This window comes from Oryzias latipes, chromosome 21, assembly GCF_002234675.1.
Source record: "Oryzias latipes chromosome 21, ASM223467v1".
Lineage (NCBI taxonomy): Eukaryota > Metazoa > Chordata > Actinopteri > Beloniformes > Adrianichthyidae > Oryzias > Oryzias latipes.
Window position 1 is genome coordinate 22,210,951 of NC_019879.2, and position 16,737 is coordinate 22,227,687.

A 16,737-nucleotide genomic window follows, 5' to 3' on the forward strand; every position below is an offset into this window, starting at 1 on the left:
AAGCAGGAGATTAGCATCCAGCAGCAGAGAACCTGGATTATTTCCAACTTTGGATCCATCTTCATAGCGACCACTCAAAAAAATAAAATAAAATAAAAAGGTCAAAGGATCACACATCATCTTGTTCCTGCTCCCTTGGCTGTAGTGACATCTACTGGACTACTAACCCCAACTGTAAAGTGCACAGAGGAGACAAACTGTCCACTGAAAAGCTTTTCAAGAGAACGCACAATGTAATCTCCTTTTGTTTAAAACGTTTGGTTGTTTTGAAGTCAAATATCATAAAATATTCATACAATTCAGAATGACACAAACATGAAAGGACATCCAGGTGTAACAAAGATTTATATTGATGTTATATATCGACATATTTATACAGAAAATTGAGAAAAGACAAAACGTTCAAAGTTGAGCAAAGAATAAAAAGATGCCGTAGGTTTAAGGATGATTGAGTCAGAAACCTCTGGCAGAGGGCTGGATGGGTGTAGAGGTGGCATTTTAACACAGTACAAAACTGTCAAGAAAACCCAAAAAAACAACAAAAAAAAACAAGATTCTGTTTTTGCTCTTGAACAATTTGGAGATGAACAGGTCATAACATGGTTAAGAAGGGGGAATGTAACACGGTTAAAGTGAAAAACGACCCCAAAAAAAGATGTGTATTTGCTAACAATAGGTATAACAGTTTAGTACTTTAATATAAAAAAGGGGGAACACTGATTAAAGTGATGAGAACAGTGCCGCTAAAATTAGTACCACATCTGAGTATCTTTTCTTTTTAATTGATAGGATTACCTAAACCTAAACAATTGTGGAAATTTTCCAACACAAACACAGGCTCGTCATTCATAAATAAAACGTGATGTGTCAAAGTAAAATGACGACAGGGTTATCATTTTTTACAACCATTTAGAAAAAAAAGAAAAATTAGAAACCCACCATGGCCAAAGAGGCTACGAATGTCGATTACTCCGCTCGTAGCAACGCAGTCACAAGACCCTGAGTTGTGGATCAAATTTGGCAATTCCAGCCAAAGCGATGGCTTTTTCTTCACTATATTACAACATGGTACCAGTTTTGTTTGGAAAATCTCAAAAAGGGTACAAAAGAACACATTTGAATTACACATAGTGGCGAGCTTTGAAATATTTCAGACCCCTTATTATCACAAACGCATTGTCTCTGTAAAGCCTACTATAAATAGCAGTTCAGTCGAAAAATATTGAATAAGCAAACAATGCGCCATATCAACAGCATACGTTCTACAGAAATTACAAAACATTTGATTGTTTTTTTGTTGTTGTTGTTTTTTCCCTCCAATTTTACCTTCAAAAAACAGTAAACAAATTCATAAAAACAGACTGAAGGTAAGAGGAGCTTTGTGAGCGGAAACCATTAAAAAAATTCAAAAAACAAAAAGACTTTACTTGAGCTTAATAAAAGATGATTTGCTGTTTAGGTTCATTTACCAGAAAACACAAAAACTTGGGTTAAAATATAACAAAGAATTTAACCCAAATTAATAATTTTCTTTTTAGGAAAAAGAAGACAGAACGAACATCTGACTTGAACTGAAAACCTACATTTCCAAGTTCACATTATTGTACAAAATAAGGCATTTCCTTGTGTTTACTGCAATGTCTTTTCCTACCTTTTAGTCTCCACTAACCTTTGTTTTCCTCAGAGAAAACTAAGAATACATGAAATGACCGTCTGTGTTAAAATATATATATATATATATTTATATTTTTCCTTCAAAACTTCAGTAAAAATGTAGGTAGAAGTATACAGTATGAGAAGTTCATGCGTGGAGCTCTGATCACTCCATGACTTCGCTGGCTGATACCTTGGTGACGAGCTGCAGGGGGATCTCTGCGTTGGCCAGGATGTCCTGGGCGTTGTTGGAGCTCTGCTGGATGTTGGCGAGGATGAGGGTGGTCCCGCCTGCCGTGGTGATGATGCTGTCGGAGGAACCTGCCGATTCCATCGAGGCCACCACGGCGCCGCCAGAGTTCACGCCTTTTTTGTTCTGATGGGTTTTGATGTGTTTCGCCAGGTGGTCGCTCCGCATGAAGCGCTTGGAACATTCTGGGCAGACGAACTTCTTCTCGCCTGCCAGAAAAAAGGGGAGAAAAAGAGTTTGCAAAAGTTTGATGTCGGATTTCGGCTTCAGATTTCTGCACAAAAAGCAGATAAATGGAGTTCAAAAGTTCAACCTGAAAGATTTTGTTGTTAAACTAATCTGTCTTGTTAAAAATTGTATTTTTTAATGGAGGAGCCCAGAGCCAGTTTGGCAAAACTAAATACAATCATTTTTAAGTGAAGGCTAAAAAGATTAAAGATCCTCTTGAAAAGGTAACTGCAATGGCCAACAGTTGCAGCTGACAGCGTAATGAAACGCTACTATAGCTTAACTTGTCAGAGGCCTCACTCTGCCAATGACATGGTGGAGCAAAACAATATCAGGATGAAGTGAATGCATCCTTTCTAATGGTCTGTCCTGCCATTAAGCCATCAGATTCACATATAATTATGTTGTTCCCGGTTTTTAAGCTGGATTTCTTAGTCCTTATTACTAACTGCATTAACAAGGACATGTTTTTAAGACGTGGCTGTGCTGTGACCACAGAGCCTAGAGATTTAATAAAATAAAATAAAAACAGAAGTCTTACATTTGACCCCATAAAAATGTGCCACATTATTTTTCTTCAGACTGGCAAATATCTGCTGGAATTTATCCAGTAGAAGAAGGGAATACTGCTAGAAAAGTGTTCCTGCTGTCACGAGGTGCTCCTACAAAAAAAGTTGTTACTACAAAATAAAAAGGTCAGAATGATAAAAATAAAAAATAAAACAAACTATATTGAATTTTTTTACGGATCTTATAGTATGTATAAGATATATATGTTTGATAATGCTCTTCTGGAAGCCTGTCTCAACAGGGAAAAGTGCATTAAAGTCTGTTTTAAAACGATCTCAAGGGGTTGACGCCATTGATTGTAGATGAGAAATGGACTGACTGACTGACCCCTCCCCCCTGGCGTTCCAAACAGGAAGTACGTGCCGGCTTCAAGAAACACAAAATCCCAAAGTCTTCTAAAGACTTTCTTTAAGAAATAAACAGCTATTACTCAGCCATTTTATTTGCCAGAATGACTATTCTAGCTCTGCTACCCCCGCCCCACATTTTCTCTCTCAATAAATGAATGTGGTACCTGCTGCCCCCGCCCACATTCAACCTTCAAAATGCTTCGACTGACAGATTCTCCTGAGCCCGCCTTCAGTGATTGTGGTGTGGACTTCTAACAAGCTCACTCGTGAATGGCAGGAGTGGTTGCCATAGATGCGATGAATCCGAGACTAACCAAGTGCTTACTCACGACGTCTGCCTCCAACACGGCGGTGTCCACATAAGGAAAAAATGGTTACTGAATTTACTTCCTATGGTTGGAGCTGGAAGTAAGCCATTCTGAATGGGTGATGTCACACTTACTTGGTCTAGTTCTCATATAAAGTTGATGTTTTTTGTCGTTTTCAGCATTTTGCATTTTTCCAGCCTAAGTCGCCTCATTAAAACAGATTTACTCTGTGTTAGCATTTGAACCGAAATATAATTGGAGGAAGTGTAGGATTAAGTGTTTTTCCCAGGAACGCAATGACTATTTCGAGGATTTGAACCCCAACCAACTGACAGATGGCTGCTTAACCCACACCCCGCCAAAATAAGAGTCACATTTATTGGTATATACTTATGTACTGTCTAGTTCGTGCCTTTTTTAGTTAAATATCCTGTAGCTGTCAGTCAAACTGAATTTATTCCGTGAAAGTGATTAATTACATTGATATTATATTTAATTACTTGCATTTTTTCTTTCTTTCCCCTACAGAGAAAACAGTCACAACCACTCAACCTCTGCATTAATTTGATCTTTTAAATTAGTTTCTCGCAGGAGTCCAGATAAAAAAACAAGAGGAAAAGTAGAAATGACTGAATAGTTGAGTTAACCAGAAGCATCTTTCCTGCTTACTTCCCCCTCAGTAAAAGAAAAACATACGCAATAGAATCAAGATGTGAATACACTAAACAAGTCTTTAATGAACATTTCAGCAAAAATGTTTCCATCAGTTATTCTATTTTTTGTAGTCATGAATTCAGTCTAAGTCCTCTGTTGTCTTTGTGTACCTTTGATTTTCTTTGAGTAAAATTTAATATTTTATTCTGCAGATTATCCGAATATTATTCTCTCTTGATAAATCTGAAATTAAAAGAAAAAGAAATCCTTACAATTTGTTTGCAAATCACAATTTGCACAATTTTTGTTTCATCTCTATCAGATCAAATTTTAAATTGTACCAAGTATTACTGGAGGATGAAAAGCATCTTAACTCCAAAGAATCTGGAAAAGCTGAACTACCGTTTCTACAGCAACAATGCTCTGCTGCCCACAAGTATGCCTCGCATGTTAATCAATTTAGTACGTTAAGGCATGGATGCAATAATCAGGCCAGTTAAGCAGCCTTTGCAGGAATAAATTAACATGATTTGCTGGTTTTTAATTGATGCGTTGCCACGTAAACACCAGTAAAAAGGACGGGTACCAGTGTGTGTTCTCCGGTGCCTCTGCAGCTCATCGCTGCGTGTGAACCTCTTCCCACAGAACATCCAGCTGCAGACAAAAGGTCGCTCCCCAGAATGCCAGCGCAGGTGTGCTCGCAGGTGTGATGTCTTTCCATAAACTTTCCCACAGCCCACAATGTGGCAGATGTGCTGCTTCTTCTTCCCTGTGCCGGATCCTCTGAGGAACACAGACATACATATTTCCCGTTTCTCCTTTTCCACGACTATGTGAGCTAGTAACGCAATCAGACGGGTTTCTTACCTGCCACCTGAGTCTTTACAGTTTGGACAGGTACACGCCACTCTGCGCAGCCGCTTGCCTTCTTGGCCAAGCTGGTCATCGTCATCTACAAGCCTGGCGTGAAGGTTGGACAGATCGCTTGGGTTCAGTGTGGAGTCTGTGCCGAGCCAGTCTCGGGAGTCCGGCTCCTCCTTGATCTGAATGTCTGAAAATAAATCATAAAAGCAACCCGAGCTCTAAGTAACCCCAAAGTAAGAGCCAAAAACCCCAAGAAAGAGACGATTGCTAACTTTTATGAGACCAACACCTCCTTGCAGCTTTCAACTTTTAAGTTTTGCGATGCAAAGTTACGTTGGAAATCCCAATAACCTGATTTGCATCTTATTGAACAGTGCTGGTTTAGCTTTTGGGCTTCCAAAGCTTGGTTTGGTTTTGACACACACACATAACTATCGTCTAAACCTCCCACTGTAGAAAACAGGAGTATTAAAGGAGGTTCACCCAAAACAGAATATAGTTTCCCCCCCCTGTTTTTGTAAATTAATTGCCTAAAAAAAATAATAACAAAAAGCTTTCACATCAATATCCAGACTTTTTAATGTTGATGTGCAGATTAGGATTTGGAGACAAAAACACTTAAGAACACTGGAGCAGTGGTGATCGGCTGTCAAAATTCCCAGTTTAAAACCAAACTGAATCACGTGCAAGTGACTCCTCCCTACAGCTTATGTTTCCATAGTTGACGTTGAAAATGTCAAACACGTGTGGTGTGCTCAATTTAATACATTTAATATTGTTTTGTGTAGGTTTAGTGTAAGCCAGAGCTGTCCAAACTTGGTCCAGATTTGGTGAGGTGAAAATGTTTGAGGGCCGACCATCTTTGAACCCTTATAGAAACATTAAATACAAATAAACAATTGATTTTCTTTTTTTAATGTTTTACTTCTTCACAAAAAGAACAGAATTATACCTAAACACATGTTTTACTAAAATTACTGCGAATTTCATATTTGGAAGCCAGAAATTAAATAAAGAAAAAAAACTTTAGTCAACAATCTGGGTTCATATGAAATGTTGTAAATTTTTCACCCATAAATGCTCACTGTAAACATCTCCATTTAAATTATGTGAACAGGAAAATAACACAAACAGTTATCTTATTCAGAACTACAAACCATTGTGGTTTTGAGCAGTGAAACCACTGAATCTGTTCTTTTCGATTGGCTCTTAAGGTCAAATAGCCACAGATTTATGACAACTTACAACGTAATTTAGCCAATCACAATTAAGAAATGTGAGCTGTTAGAAAGTGGGGGTCACATGATGTTGACTTTATGACAGAAGCCTGCAGGCCGTTAAACATTTAAAGCAGGTCGCATATGGCCCACGGGCTGGACTTTGGACATGTCTGGCATAAGCCAACTGAAAGGTGTTTTTTTAGTTTCAAGTACTTATTAGAAATTTAAAATATATATTTTTTTGTATTTTTAGTTTTTTTGTTGTTGTTTTATAATACACAAATCCTTCATCAAGACGAAACAAAACCTTGACCCAAAAGTTGAGGTTCAAACCAAATTGTGGGGTAAGTGAATTCTTGCATCGCTCATAAAAACATTAATCGTACCATTGAAAAGTGAGACTTAATGGGGGCTTTGATCCAATTTTCCTGCAACTGCACCATCCTGGTCTGAACTGTGTAGCCCAGCTCAGTGAAGCAGGTCAAAGCAGTCCCCAAAAGGACATCCCCATGTCTGCGTCATCCAAACCACCAGCTTCTGTGGAGGACGCTCAAACCAAAGCCTTGCTCAGCATCTCTGCAGTTTCAGATCGCGTGTCTACAGAGGAAGTTACAGGGCGGAATGTGTGGGAAGTGTAACCCAGCGGCTGAAGCACGACGTTGTGACGGCAATTACGCCACTCAACTTATTCCATAAAGCGGTTAGCTGTTTGCGAGAGCATGCTGATCCATCGCTGAGCCTTTGTTTATGCTGTATGAATTACAAACGGGGGGACCGAGGCGGCTGAACAAGAACAGGTTTAGCACAAATAAAGAGTGACTGCTGTTCGAAAGCGGCTAATCAAGCAAGTCATGTGGACTTTTCCAATAAAAATGTTCCAATGAGGCATTTCAATAATGTGCTTTGACAGCTCCAATTATGTAAAACTAAACAAAAAATGAATTAACGAATGTATACAAAAATGTTTGATTAGATTTTTAAAGTTGTGCTTTCCTTAGCTTCTCTTCAAATTTAACTTGTTTTAAGCAAATTTAATTAGCAGAGAAAACGGGAATTAATACAGCAATGGCACATAATAATGAATATAGGAGGAGGCTGGAGGAGCCACAGCACTGCTGTATACAAAAAGGCCTGCAGCAGACTCTACTTCCTAAGGAAGCTGAGTTCCTTTAACGTGTGCAGCAAGATGCTGGAGATCTTCTACCAGTCGTGTTCTCCTCTGTGGTCTGCTGGGGAAGCAGCATTGCAGTCAGTGACGCCAAAACACTGAACAAGCTGATCGGGAAGGCGGGTTCTGTCATTGGCTGCAAACTGGAATCATTTGAAGCAGTGATGCAGAGGAGGTCACTAAACAAGATCTTATCCATTATGGACAACCCAGACCATCCTCTTCACCCGGTTCTGGACAAACAGCTCCGCTCCTTCTCTAAGAGGCTCAGACAGCTCCGCTCCAAAACTGCCAGATACCGGAAATTCAGCTCTACAATAACCATTGGCTATGGTAACGAACAAATTTCCCACATGTGGGATCAATAAAGTAATTCTGATTTTGATATAGATGTGATGTAATTGACAAGGGCTTGAATAAAATAAAAAAGCTCTACCAAATTCACTTTAAAAAAATATTAGAGGTAAGTAGACATGTAAAAACCTGCTGGTTGAAGCGGATAATGGTAAAAAGCCATAGTACCTGCAGCGGCGCCCTGGTTTCCCTCCTGCTGGCCCATTGAATTGACGGTGACCGTCTGTAGGTTGGGAATCTGCCCTGCACTGATGTTTCCCAGAGACAGGGTCTGCATAGGTGCCAGGGTTATCTGCTGGGGTGGCGTGGTGGGCAGCTGGAGGTTCTGGAGGTTCTGAACTCCCTGGACCTGGAAGGTCTGCCACTGTATCTGACCGGATGGTGTGACCGTTTGAGCTTGAATGATGAAGGTCCCCGGGTTGATCAGCTGGACATTTTGGAGATTCTGCCCGCCTGCTGATGCTATGGACTGGACCACCTGACCGTTGGTGGTCTGAAGAGGCACCTGCTGAAGCTGGAGGACCGGCTGGGCTGAAGACACCTGCACGCTCTGCTCCTGGTTCTGTTGAGCATAACTTTCTTCAATAGCAGCAGAGGAGTCGGTCTGACCTGCAGAACTGTCCTGTGTCAGCAGATCATTCTCATTTGCTGAAGCATGCAGCTGAGATGAAGATGAGGAGCCAAACATCTCAGAGTTTGCATTCGAGTCACTTGCTGGTAGTGTCTGTGAGAGGTGGTCCTCTGGCTTGGCCAGGCTCTCCGAGCTCTCTGCAGGCTGGCTCGCCATAATCAGCTGGCCGTCAGCAGTAACTCCTGTTGCTATAGTCTGAGCCCCCGAAAGGCCAAGGGAGTCCAAGTCAACGCTGTTAATAGGAAGGAAGGTAATATTCCCGGGCAAGCCCACAGGCACACTGGTAACAACATGGCCCTGGTTGGTGAAAGTGGAGCTGCCAACAGAAACCCCTTGGATTTGCTGCACATTACCAGTCTGTGAAAGGAGGTTCTGATTGTTGTTGAGGATGCTTGCAGATGTGGCCACACCCAGACTCTGGCTGCCGTCAGTCAAGATCTGAATCTGCCCTGTGGCGTCCTGAGTCAAACTCTGAGCCTCCACGCTGGACGCGGAGAAGCTCAGCTGCCCGTCTGCCGTCTGGATCTGAGGAATTACTTGATACTGAATGTTAGGCACTGAATTGGCAGAGGAGGCGTCCCTTCCCGACGTCACGAAGATTGGTTGACTTTGTAGATTTTGGAGAGGAAGAACATACTGTCCGTTTGACGTTAAGATTCCCTGACTTTGGATCTGTATAATTCCAGAGTCATCCTTTGCTGTTGTGGTGGGGGTTACCACCTGCCACCTGTCTGTTCCAGTGAGCTGTGCAGATGGATCGGACGGCTTGAAAAAGAAAAAGAGGAATATTTTAACAATTATGCAAAAAATAAAAGTATTCATTTAGGAACAAAGAGGACAGAAATGAAAGTTTTTGCTTTCTTTTGCAAAACAAGGAAAGAAATGCACACCAATGCCCCAGTGACCCAAAGTATTAAAGCATTCATTGTGTTTAATATTGCAAGTTATAGGACTGGGAACACAAAAGAAGAATAAAATATTACATTGAAAAATAACAAATACATAAAAAAGCTTTGATATGTGGAAATACCCCACTGAATTTTAATACACACCTGAGTTTTTGTAAAATCGTGTGACTTCTTTAGACTTTTCCAGTAAAACTGTTTGTCGGCTTTGCTGAGTATTTTTTCCAACCCTAAGACTTAATAAAATCATTTATGTTAAGGAGTACACAGCTGATAAAGAATGAAAGAGCATCTAGAAGACCTCTGGACGGATGGACAGACAGTGGAAAGTTTTACTGGCTCATCTCGCATCGAAAGACTGGATAATAGAAATGCAGCAAAGTTCAGGGACTATGTTGAATATTTCGTTTTCAGCTTTTAAAATGTACAGATATTGACTGAAAACAAGAGAACAGCAGGATTTAAGTCTACCACTCCATGCTTGAGATGTAACTGTCTTTAAATGCAATAATACAGAACATTTAGCTCTTTTCCTTTTACCGTTTACAAGTCAGGCAAAAAGGCTGGTACATGTAAAGCAGAAAAATTCTAAATAGTAGTAAGATTGTCAGTAAATGTAAAATAACATTCACAAGATGATGGTGAGAACAGCAACATTGCATGGTTTAGAGACATCCGATGCCCATTGTCAGTATTAAGCAGCCCGTTCATATAGAATATTATCTGTAGATAGTGAGACTGAGATAGTTGAACAAACGCAGTGGACACAAAGTGGATCTATTTAAATGGAATTGTTGCATATGTAGCTGACAGGAATACAATCCTCACTCGTTTATCGCTGGAATTATGTTCTAAAAATAACACTCAAAAGGCGAAATCAACAAATTCATATATTCTTTTTTAAATTTGCAGTTCTTATAGATGATTTTATCTTGTAAAATGTGTCTCTACAAACTTTATGCACTTTTTTTCAGACAGACAAGGATCACCTTTGCAATATGAACGCATTCTGTACAGTACAAAAGAAAGGTGTGGAGGAGATTGATTGACAGTAGTCTACAGCCAATCAGGATGCAGAACGCAATGTCTAGTAAACAAAACAACACAAAACCAAAAAAATGTTTTTGTTAATCTGCAAATTGTTACTGTGAGGCCGCCAAAAGTTATCCGCATTATAACCAGGGACTAATGTATTAGAAAAAATTAAAAATACACATAGGATATATGTGTGTGTGTGTGTGTATTTGTGTGGTACAAGAAGACAGGCAGCAAGCGGATAGAAAATCAGAAAAAATTAAAGATTAAATGGAAACATGTTTAGTTTGGCAATCCCTCACAATAGTTGTCTAAAAATCTTTCTACGTCTGTTCCTGAAACCAACTACGTTTTTTTACATTGAATTTTTCTATGATGCATTAATTGGATTTATCATGTGAGAACATATATATTCTGTTTTGGTGACTTGTTTTTTCTGGTCACAAAATAGGATGGCTATTTATCATAAAACAGCCTTTACATTTTAAAATGCAAATGTCAATTTTGGAGGTCAAAGACATCAGACCCAAACATTTGTTTGTTAAAACATCATCAAACTATGTGTGAAGTTCACTAAATCCAGATTTAATCACATAGACTGAACTGTTATCAAAAATATCAGTAATTCAAAATAATGTCAAACTCCATGATAAGAGAACTTGAGTTCCATTGAAATGGTTTTAGAAATAACATAGGGGCTGACTTCCACCTCTGTTGACATTTGCGCATCTGCCCATTCCCATGAATGTGACCCACGTTGAGTCCAGTAGAGGGTGAAGGTTGAATGTCCTTTTATATATTGTGCAGCTTTAAAGGAAATTGGTGATAAATAGTCACGACTATAAAGAAGGGGACTCGTCTTAGATGTGGGAAATCATATGACTTTCTAAGATGAACCACTTAGGCCAAACGACTGACTATTTTAATAAGTTTAAGTCTTGTTTGACTTGTCAGATGTATCCCAAAACAACTAGAATGGTTTTGAAGAATGGAGCTTGTGATGCTTTAGGTTGTAATCTTCCTCCAAGTTTCGGATACATGAACTTTTTGTAGGTAACAAATCACAACATGGGCTGCTCTGACACAAGCGTCTTGGGGGTCTTACCTGGTTCCCCCTGTCTTCCTCCTCCTGTACAAAGTCGTTCTGGCTTCCATCAGCATCCAAGGCAGCCATATCATCGGCCTTCAGCGGCTGTTCTGGAGCTGAGACGTGAAAATAGAGAGTCCGTTAGCCAAGGTGAGAAAAAAATACCAACGTTAATGTCAATTAAACATACCTGAGACGCGTACAGCTCAGGCGCGCGCCGCAAAGCTTTCATCATGAACTACTACACAACTACAAGTACAAAAACGCAAATATCCCCAAAACAGCAAAGTCACACTAATAGTCACTAACTGAAGTGAATGAGAGGAGAGTTGACAAGTTAGAGACCTTAAAAAGCTAACCTTACTAGCTCCGCTAACGAGTGTTGGCTACAAAATGCTAAGTTAGCCAGCGATGATTAGCGGTCTCACCGACCAACTTCAATACTAGCCTGCTAGCGAGCTAAATTAGCCAAATGATGCCCGACATACATAGCTCGCTAGCCTTACGTAGGTGAGGAATAATAGACATGACATACCAGTCATTGCTTGACTTGTTTTAAAACGCAGGGTCCAGGTGGTCACAAGCTCGAGAACATGACCGGCGGATTAAATAGACTTTATACGATCTAAAATGCGGGATATCCGTCAGATTTTGTTGAACTTTGATTGACGGACTGTAAGCAACACAAAGGGTGGGGCCTCCACTGTTGCCTGGAGTATTTGCGTCACACACAGGAAATCCCACCGTTCTGTTTGAAGCTGATTGGTTATCACTTTCTCTTCCTGTACTATTATTGGTCACTTGACCTGCCAATCATTTTTGGTGGAAGCAACCTTGGTTACATTGAGGGGCAAAACGAATACTGTACTTTGCTAAAATTGCGTTTCATTTGTGATATTTTTTTAATACAAATTATTTAACCCTATTTACTCAGAAAGGTACGTTTACTTGTTCACGGAGTACATCACTGAGAAAGTTTTAAATTTTACATTTTTGGTTACACTTATGATATTAATCAGAGTAAATTTAAGATTAATCCTCAAAAATATATAGATGGATTTATTTGACTGTTCATGTTAAATTAATATTCAAAAGAGCAGGAAGTTTAAAATTTACATACATACAAATATAAACTATACAGTGCATACGTATGTATAAATGGCAAAACTTTATAATTAAGCTTGATTTAAAAAACATTTTAAAACAGCCGCTGAATACACCAGATTAAATTCCAACATAATGAAGAAAACCAACAGTAGTTTTTATTCTGTTATCTATTGTCTGTTTTAAGTGTATTGTTTTTTTATGTTTTTAATTAAAAATAAAACCAATTTTTGTGCTTCTCCACAGTTGCACTGTTGACCAGAATGTGTATGAGTGGATTTTTCTCGTCTCCATCTGACTGTGCACATTACAACATTGTGAAAGTGAATTGAAATGAGACCCTCTGCGCTATTGTATCTGTTCTGTGGTGGTGATTTTATCAGAGCCCCACTTCTGAGTATTATTTGTGGTGTGTCAGTTCCTCACGGTGCGCGACTGCAGTGAGGCTATTTTTCCCAACCTTCAATTCAAACTTGGCCCATTACAGCCAGACTACAAAAGCACTTTCCATGCACTCAGGAGCTCACTGCAGTGAATGGTGGATATTTCCAATCACTCTGCTGTCAATCCAAGTGTCAGGTAAACAGAGGCCAATGGAAACAGCTTTAGAAAAACCTTGCAGCTGCGTCTGTCTTACTCCAGGAGTCCTTGGAAACGAATCAACAATTTCTACAAAGACCTCCGAGTTAAAGGGAAAAGTTAAATATCTTAAAAGCAATACAAATGCAGCTTGGTGATGGATGCAGTGGCCTACACAGACATGAAACTTCCATTATGTTTGTCTTTAGGCAGAGAATGTTGTCTCCAGCAGAAGCTGTGCACAAAGTGAATCAGAATGTATTGACAGACTGTGTTCTCCACCTCATAAGAGGAATCTGTGAAGTTTTCTCAACAATTTCTCCGTGGGAGTTTAAGCGCACCTATAAAGATTCAGTGTCTGATATAAAGACCCACTGCATAGACACACGTTGTGCGTACTGTTTATCTTCAAAAAGAAGTGACAAAAATACAATTTTACACTAACAAAAAATAAGTTAAATGCAGAAAATTCTTTTTTTATGTCACAACCATGTTGAGGGGGAATTTTAGAAGTTGACAATGCTGCAATGACACATTGCAGAAATGTATAGATATCCGAGTGAGTCCACAATGGCTGTTAGTGTTTGATATTAACATACTGACAGTTGTTTTCATGAAGGCCAGTCCACAAGAGTGACCCCACAGAGAGAAACGGCCCTACTGGAGGCACTGTAATGGGACAGAGAGAAAATTGAAAGTGGTGCAGCATGGAGAAGTGTGGACAGAATAACAAATACCTGCAAGTGCCAACTCTGAAGCACTTGAAATAGAAACATTCGTTCAATTTTTGTCTAAAATAGTAACAATTAAAAGTTATACACTGTTGAGCTGAAAATTGTGTTAGTTTATAAGTCTGAATGTGTTGCATTTATTTCCAAACAAAAAGCATATGGTTTAAAATCTGTTTTCAGTAGTAGATGTTAAAATTACATTGGGTGTTAAAACAGAATGTTCCATTTGAGTTTTACATTTTTTAAATGCCCAAGACTTAGATTATTAAGACGTAATAAATCCACCTTATAAAATAATGTTTTTAGTTTTAAATGATAAAGTTCTGTCAAGAGTAGCACAAATTGGAGGAACCCATTGAATGACAACACCAAGAATGCCCCCAAAATGCAAAAAAGTGACAAAGCTAATGACCAGACAATGAACAACTGGGGGGGGGGGGTAGAAACTTAAATACACTGAAGATAATTAACTCAATTAAGACAGCTGTGGATGATCAACCTTTCCTTAACCTGGGGAGACTGACAAGGAAAACAGAGCATGACTAAAACCTAAGAAAGGTCACAAAAATCCAAGAGCAGAATCCTCAATGTACAATACCCACAATAGCCAAGGAGATTTTTAAATCCTTTTTTTTCTCATAGTTTTAAAAAGCAAAAACGCATAAAGCAAAACGCATCAGAAAATCTCCTAAAACAAGTTTATGCAGAGGGCTTCTGTAAACTATTTTAAATTTCAGTTAAAACTGTGTAGACTTACTTGTTATCTGTCTTTAATGCAAAAGCCAAACACTTTCTTGCAGCAAATGATATTTTAGGTTTTTAGAAGATTGTTTTTAATGCACTTTTTGAACTCACAGCAGGGGAAGGTTGTCTCTGTTTTACTGAGAAAGTTATGACTCCAAGTGTGCCTTTGGGAATCCTCTTTATTTGTTAAAGACATGTATATAAATACTGTTCAAGATTCATGCAATTAAGGGTCTAACTTAGAGGCCTTCAGGAATCCTTAGAAGCTTGCTGTTTCTCTGTATTTACAAAATAACTGGTCAAATCAGACAAAAATTTGATTTGGAGTTCCCCGAATCTAGAGCCTCTTATCTTTAATATCTTAATGGTGTCAATTATTTATTTTAGCAACAAAAGAAAAATGTATAAAATCCCCCACATATAAGATTATTGCAAGAAAATGTAATCCACAACACTTTAATTCCGTTCAGTTCAATTCAGTTTATTTAGAAAGTGTAGACTCGCACACCCAAGGAATAAAGATGCAAGAAAAACACCAAACTAAGGCAAGAACTAGAATTCAAATCCCGTCATGGTCTTTTTCATAAATAAAAGTCTGGTTTAGAAAACCCCAAAACTCTGGAGGCTTCATAATTGTTTTTTTGTCTGATTTTCTGGTTGCATATGTCACAAATCATGGATCAGCTTTCATCCAATCCCCAGAGAAAAATAAACAAAGGTACATACGTTTTATTTTACATTTCTTTCATGTTAATTTCCCACACACCTCACAATCTCTCATGGCACACGGTGTACCGCAACACACTGGTTAAAAAACACAAATTTAATTTAAGACAGACTTTAAATATGTTATTATTAAGTAAAACAAACCCAACATGCTGCAGAACTTTTAGAATTGGTTCTGTTGATATGTTATTTGACCATTTTACGTAATAAAGGGCCTATATCAAATAAACCTTTTGAGCTTGCAGTTGTAGTAAAATGTCCATTCCTTACTCTAAACAACCCAAAAGCGGTATTTTGATCCGTTCATGCATTTCTAAGTATTCCTCTGAAAACCTGCACTTGGAGCACCAGCCCATCCCAACCCACGAAAACGAGTGGGTTCTCACATTGGGATGTAGATAAGGGAGGAACAGCCCCTTCCAGGAAGAGTCTGTGCTGCCAGCACCGCGCCCAGGCCAACATAAACACACCCACCTCTCTGTGGAGCTTGCGGTGATTGGCAAAAACGCTTTCCTATTGCACACAATAAACATCCCATGTTTGCAAAATGGACTTTTCTCGTACTTTTTTTTTAATTAGTTCTATCTTGAACTGAACTACTCAGCATACCAGTGTAATGTTTTGCAAATCAGATTAATAACTATCAATTGAATGGAAATCGATTTTTAATCTTATTACACGCTGATAGGTTTCATCATTCATCTGGACAACCTTTATTAACTCTTGCAGAGATATTCACAATCAGTAAAGGGCACACAAGGTTTATCAAGGGACTAGAAGTTAGAATGTTTTAGTAAAAAATTTTTTTTTATTTCTAGACATGTAAAGTTTAGCAATAAGCAAGAAAGTTTAGTAAAAAAAACATATTTGTGAAAAAGACATCCATGTAATCACAACCTTTAAATCTCTTTGTTACATTTGATCATATACATTTGATTTTTATTTTTATTTTCTTGATTTATTTCAAGCATTGTAGTCAACGCAATAAAGAATTTACACATATTTAGCAAACTCATTACAGAAATGATGAAATGCATAGATTTAAAAGACAGAAAACAAAACAAAAACATCACTTAATTCACATTTGCTTAATTAAATACAGTGATCATTAACTGAAGTATGAGTAGAGTTTGATTTATTGCTTGAAAAGGAGTGGGAAGAAGCAAGTTTATATAATCCCACCCTTACTGAGTTCATTCATTTGATAGTTTTACAGTGTTTTAAATCCGGTTCTGATCAGATAGATTCTCTTGAAGTGACAAAATCCAGGGCCTAGTAATGATTGATGATCTTCAGAAAACATTCATTCATGATTTCAGTAAACATTTGAAAGAATCATGTAGAAACATCTATGTCTTTACTTACTTTTTGACTGTTTATGGCATTCTTTTATCTAATGAGAATATGTCATCCCTTTGACAGTAAAAAACAAACAAACACAATGTTGTGCTGCCATAATATATCTCTGTGTGTGAGGAACGTGTTGCATAAACCATGAAGTGTGAACATTAGGTGTTATTTTTGTCAAGTCCTGGTTCTGTTGACTTTTCCTTGTGCTGAATTTAAGTGTCAGCGA

The 16,737-nt window shown here is 38.5% G+C and overlaps 1 protein-coding gene across 2 annotated transcripts; it reads right to left on the minus strand.

Annotated features, from left to right (window-relative positions):
• Positions 1-326: 326 nt before the first annotated feature.
• sp3 (Sp3 transcription factor) lies at positions 327-11,995 on the minus strand. 2 transcript variants are annotated; one of them, XM_020712954.2, is made up of 7 exons: positions 11,813-11,995; positions 11,468-11,526; positions 11,296-11,393; positions 7,788-9,015; positions 4,881-5,064; positions 4,600-4,796; positions 327-2,112 (listed from the first exon to the last, which is right to left on the minus strand). In XM_020712954.2, exons 3-7 carry the CDS (start codon positions 11,362-11,364, stop codon positions 1,820-1,822), a joined length of 1,971 nt encoding a protein of 656 aa, XP_020568613.1. In that variant the 5' UTR covers positions 11,365-11,393; positions 11,468-11,526; positions 11,813-11,995; the 3' UTR covers positions 327-1,819. The 2 variants fall into 2 exon arrangements, with proteins under 2 accessions (XP_020568613.1, XP_004081808.1); XM_004081760.4 differs by lacking the exon at positions 11,468-11,526.
• Positions 11,996-16,737: the final 4,742 nt, after the last annotated feature.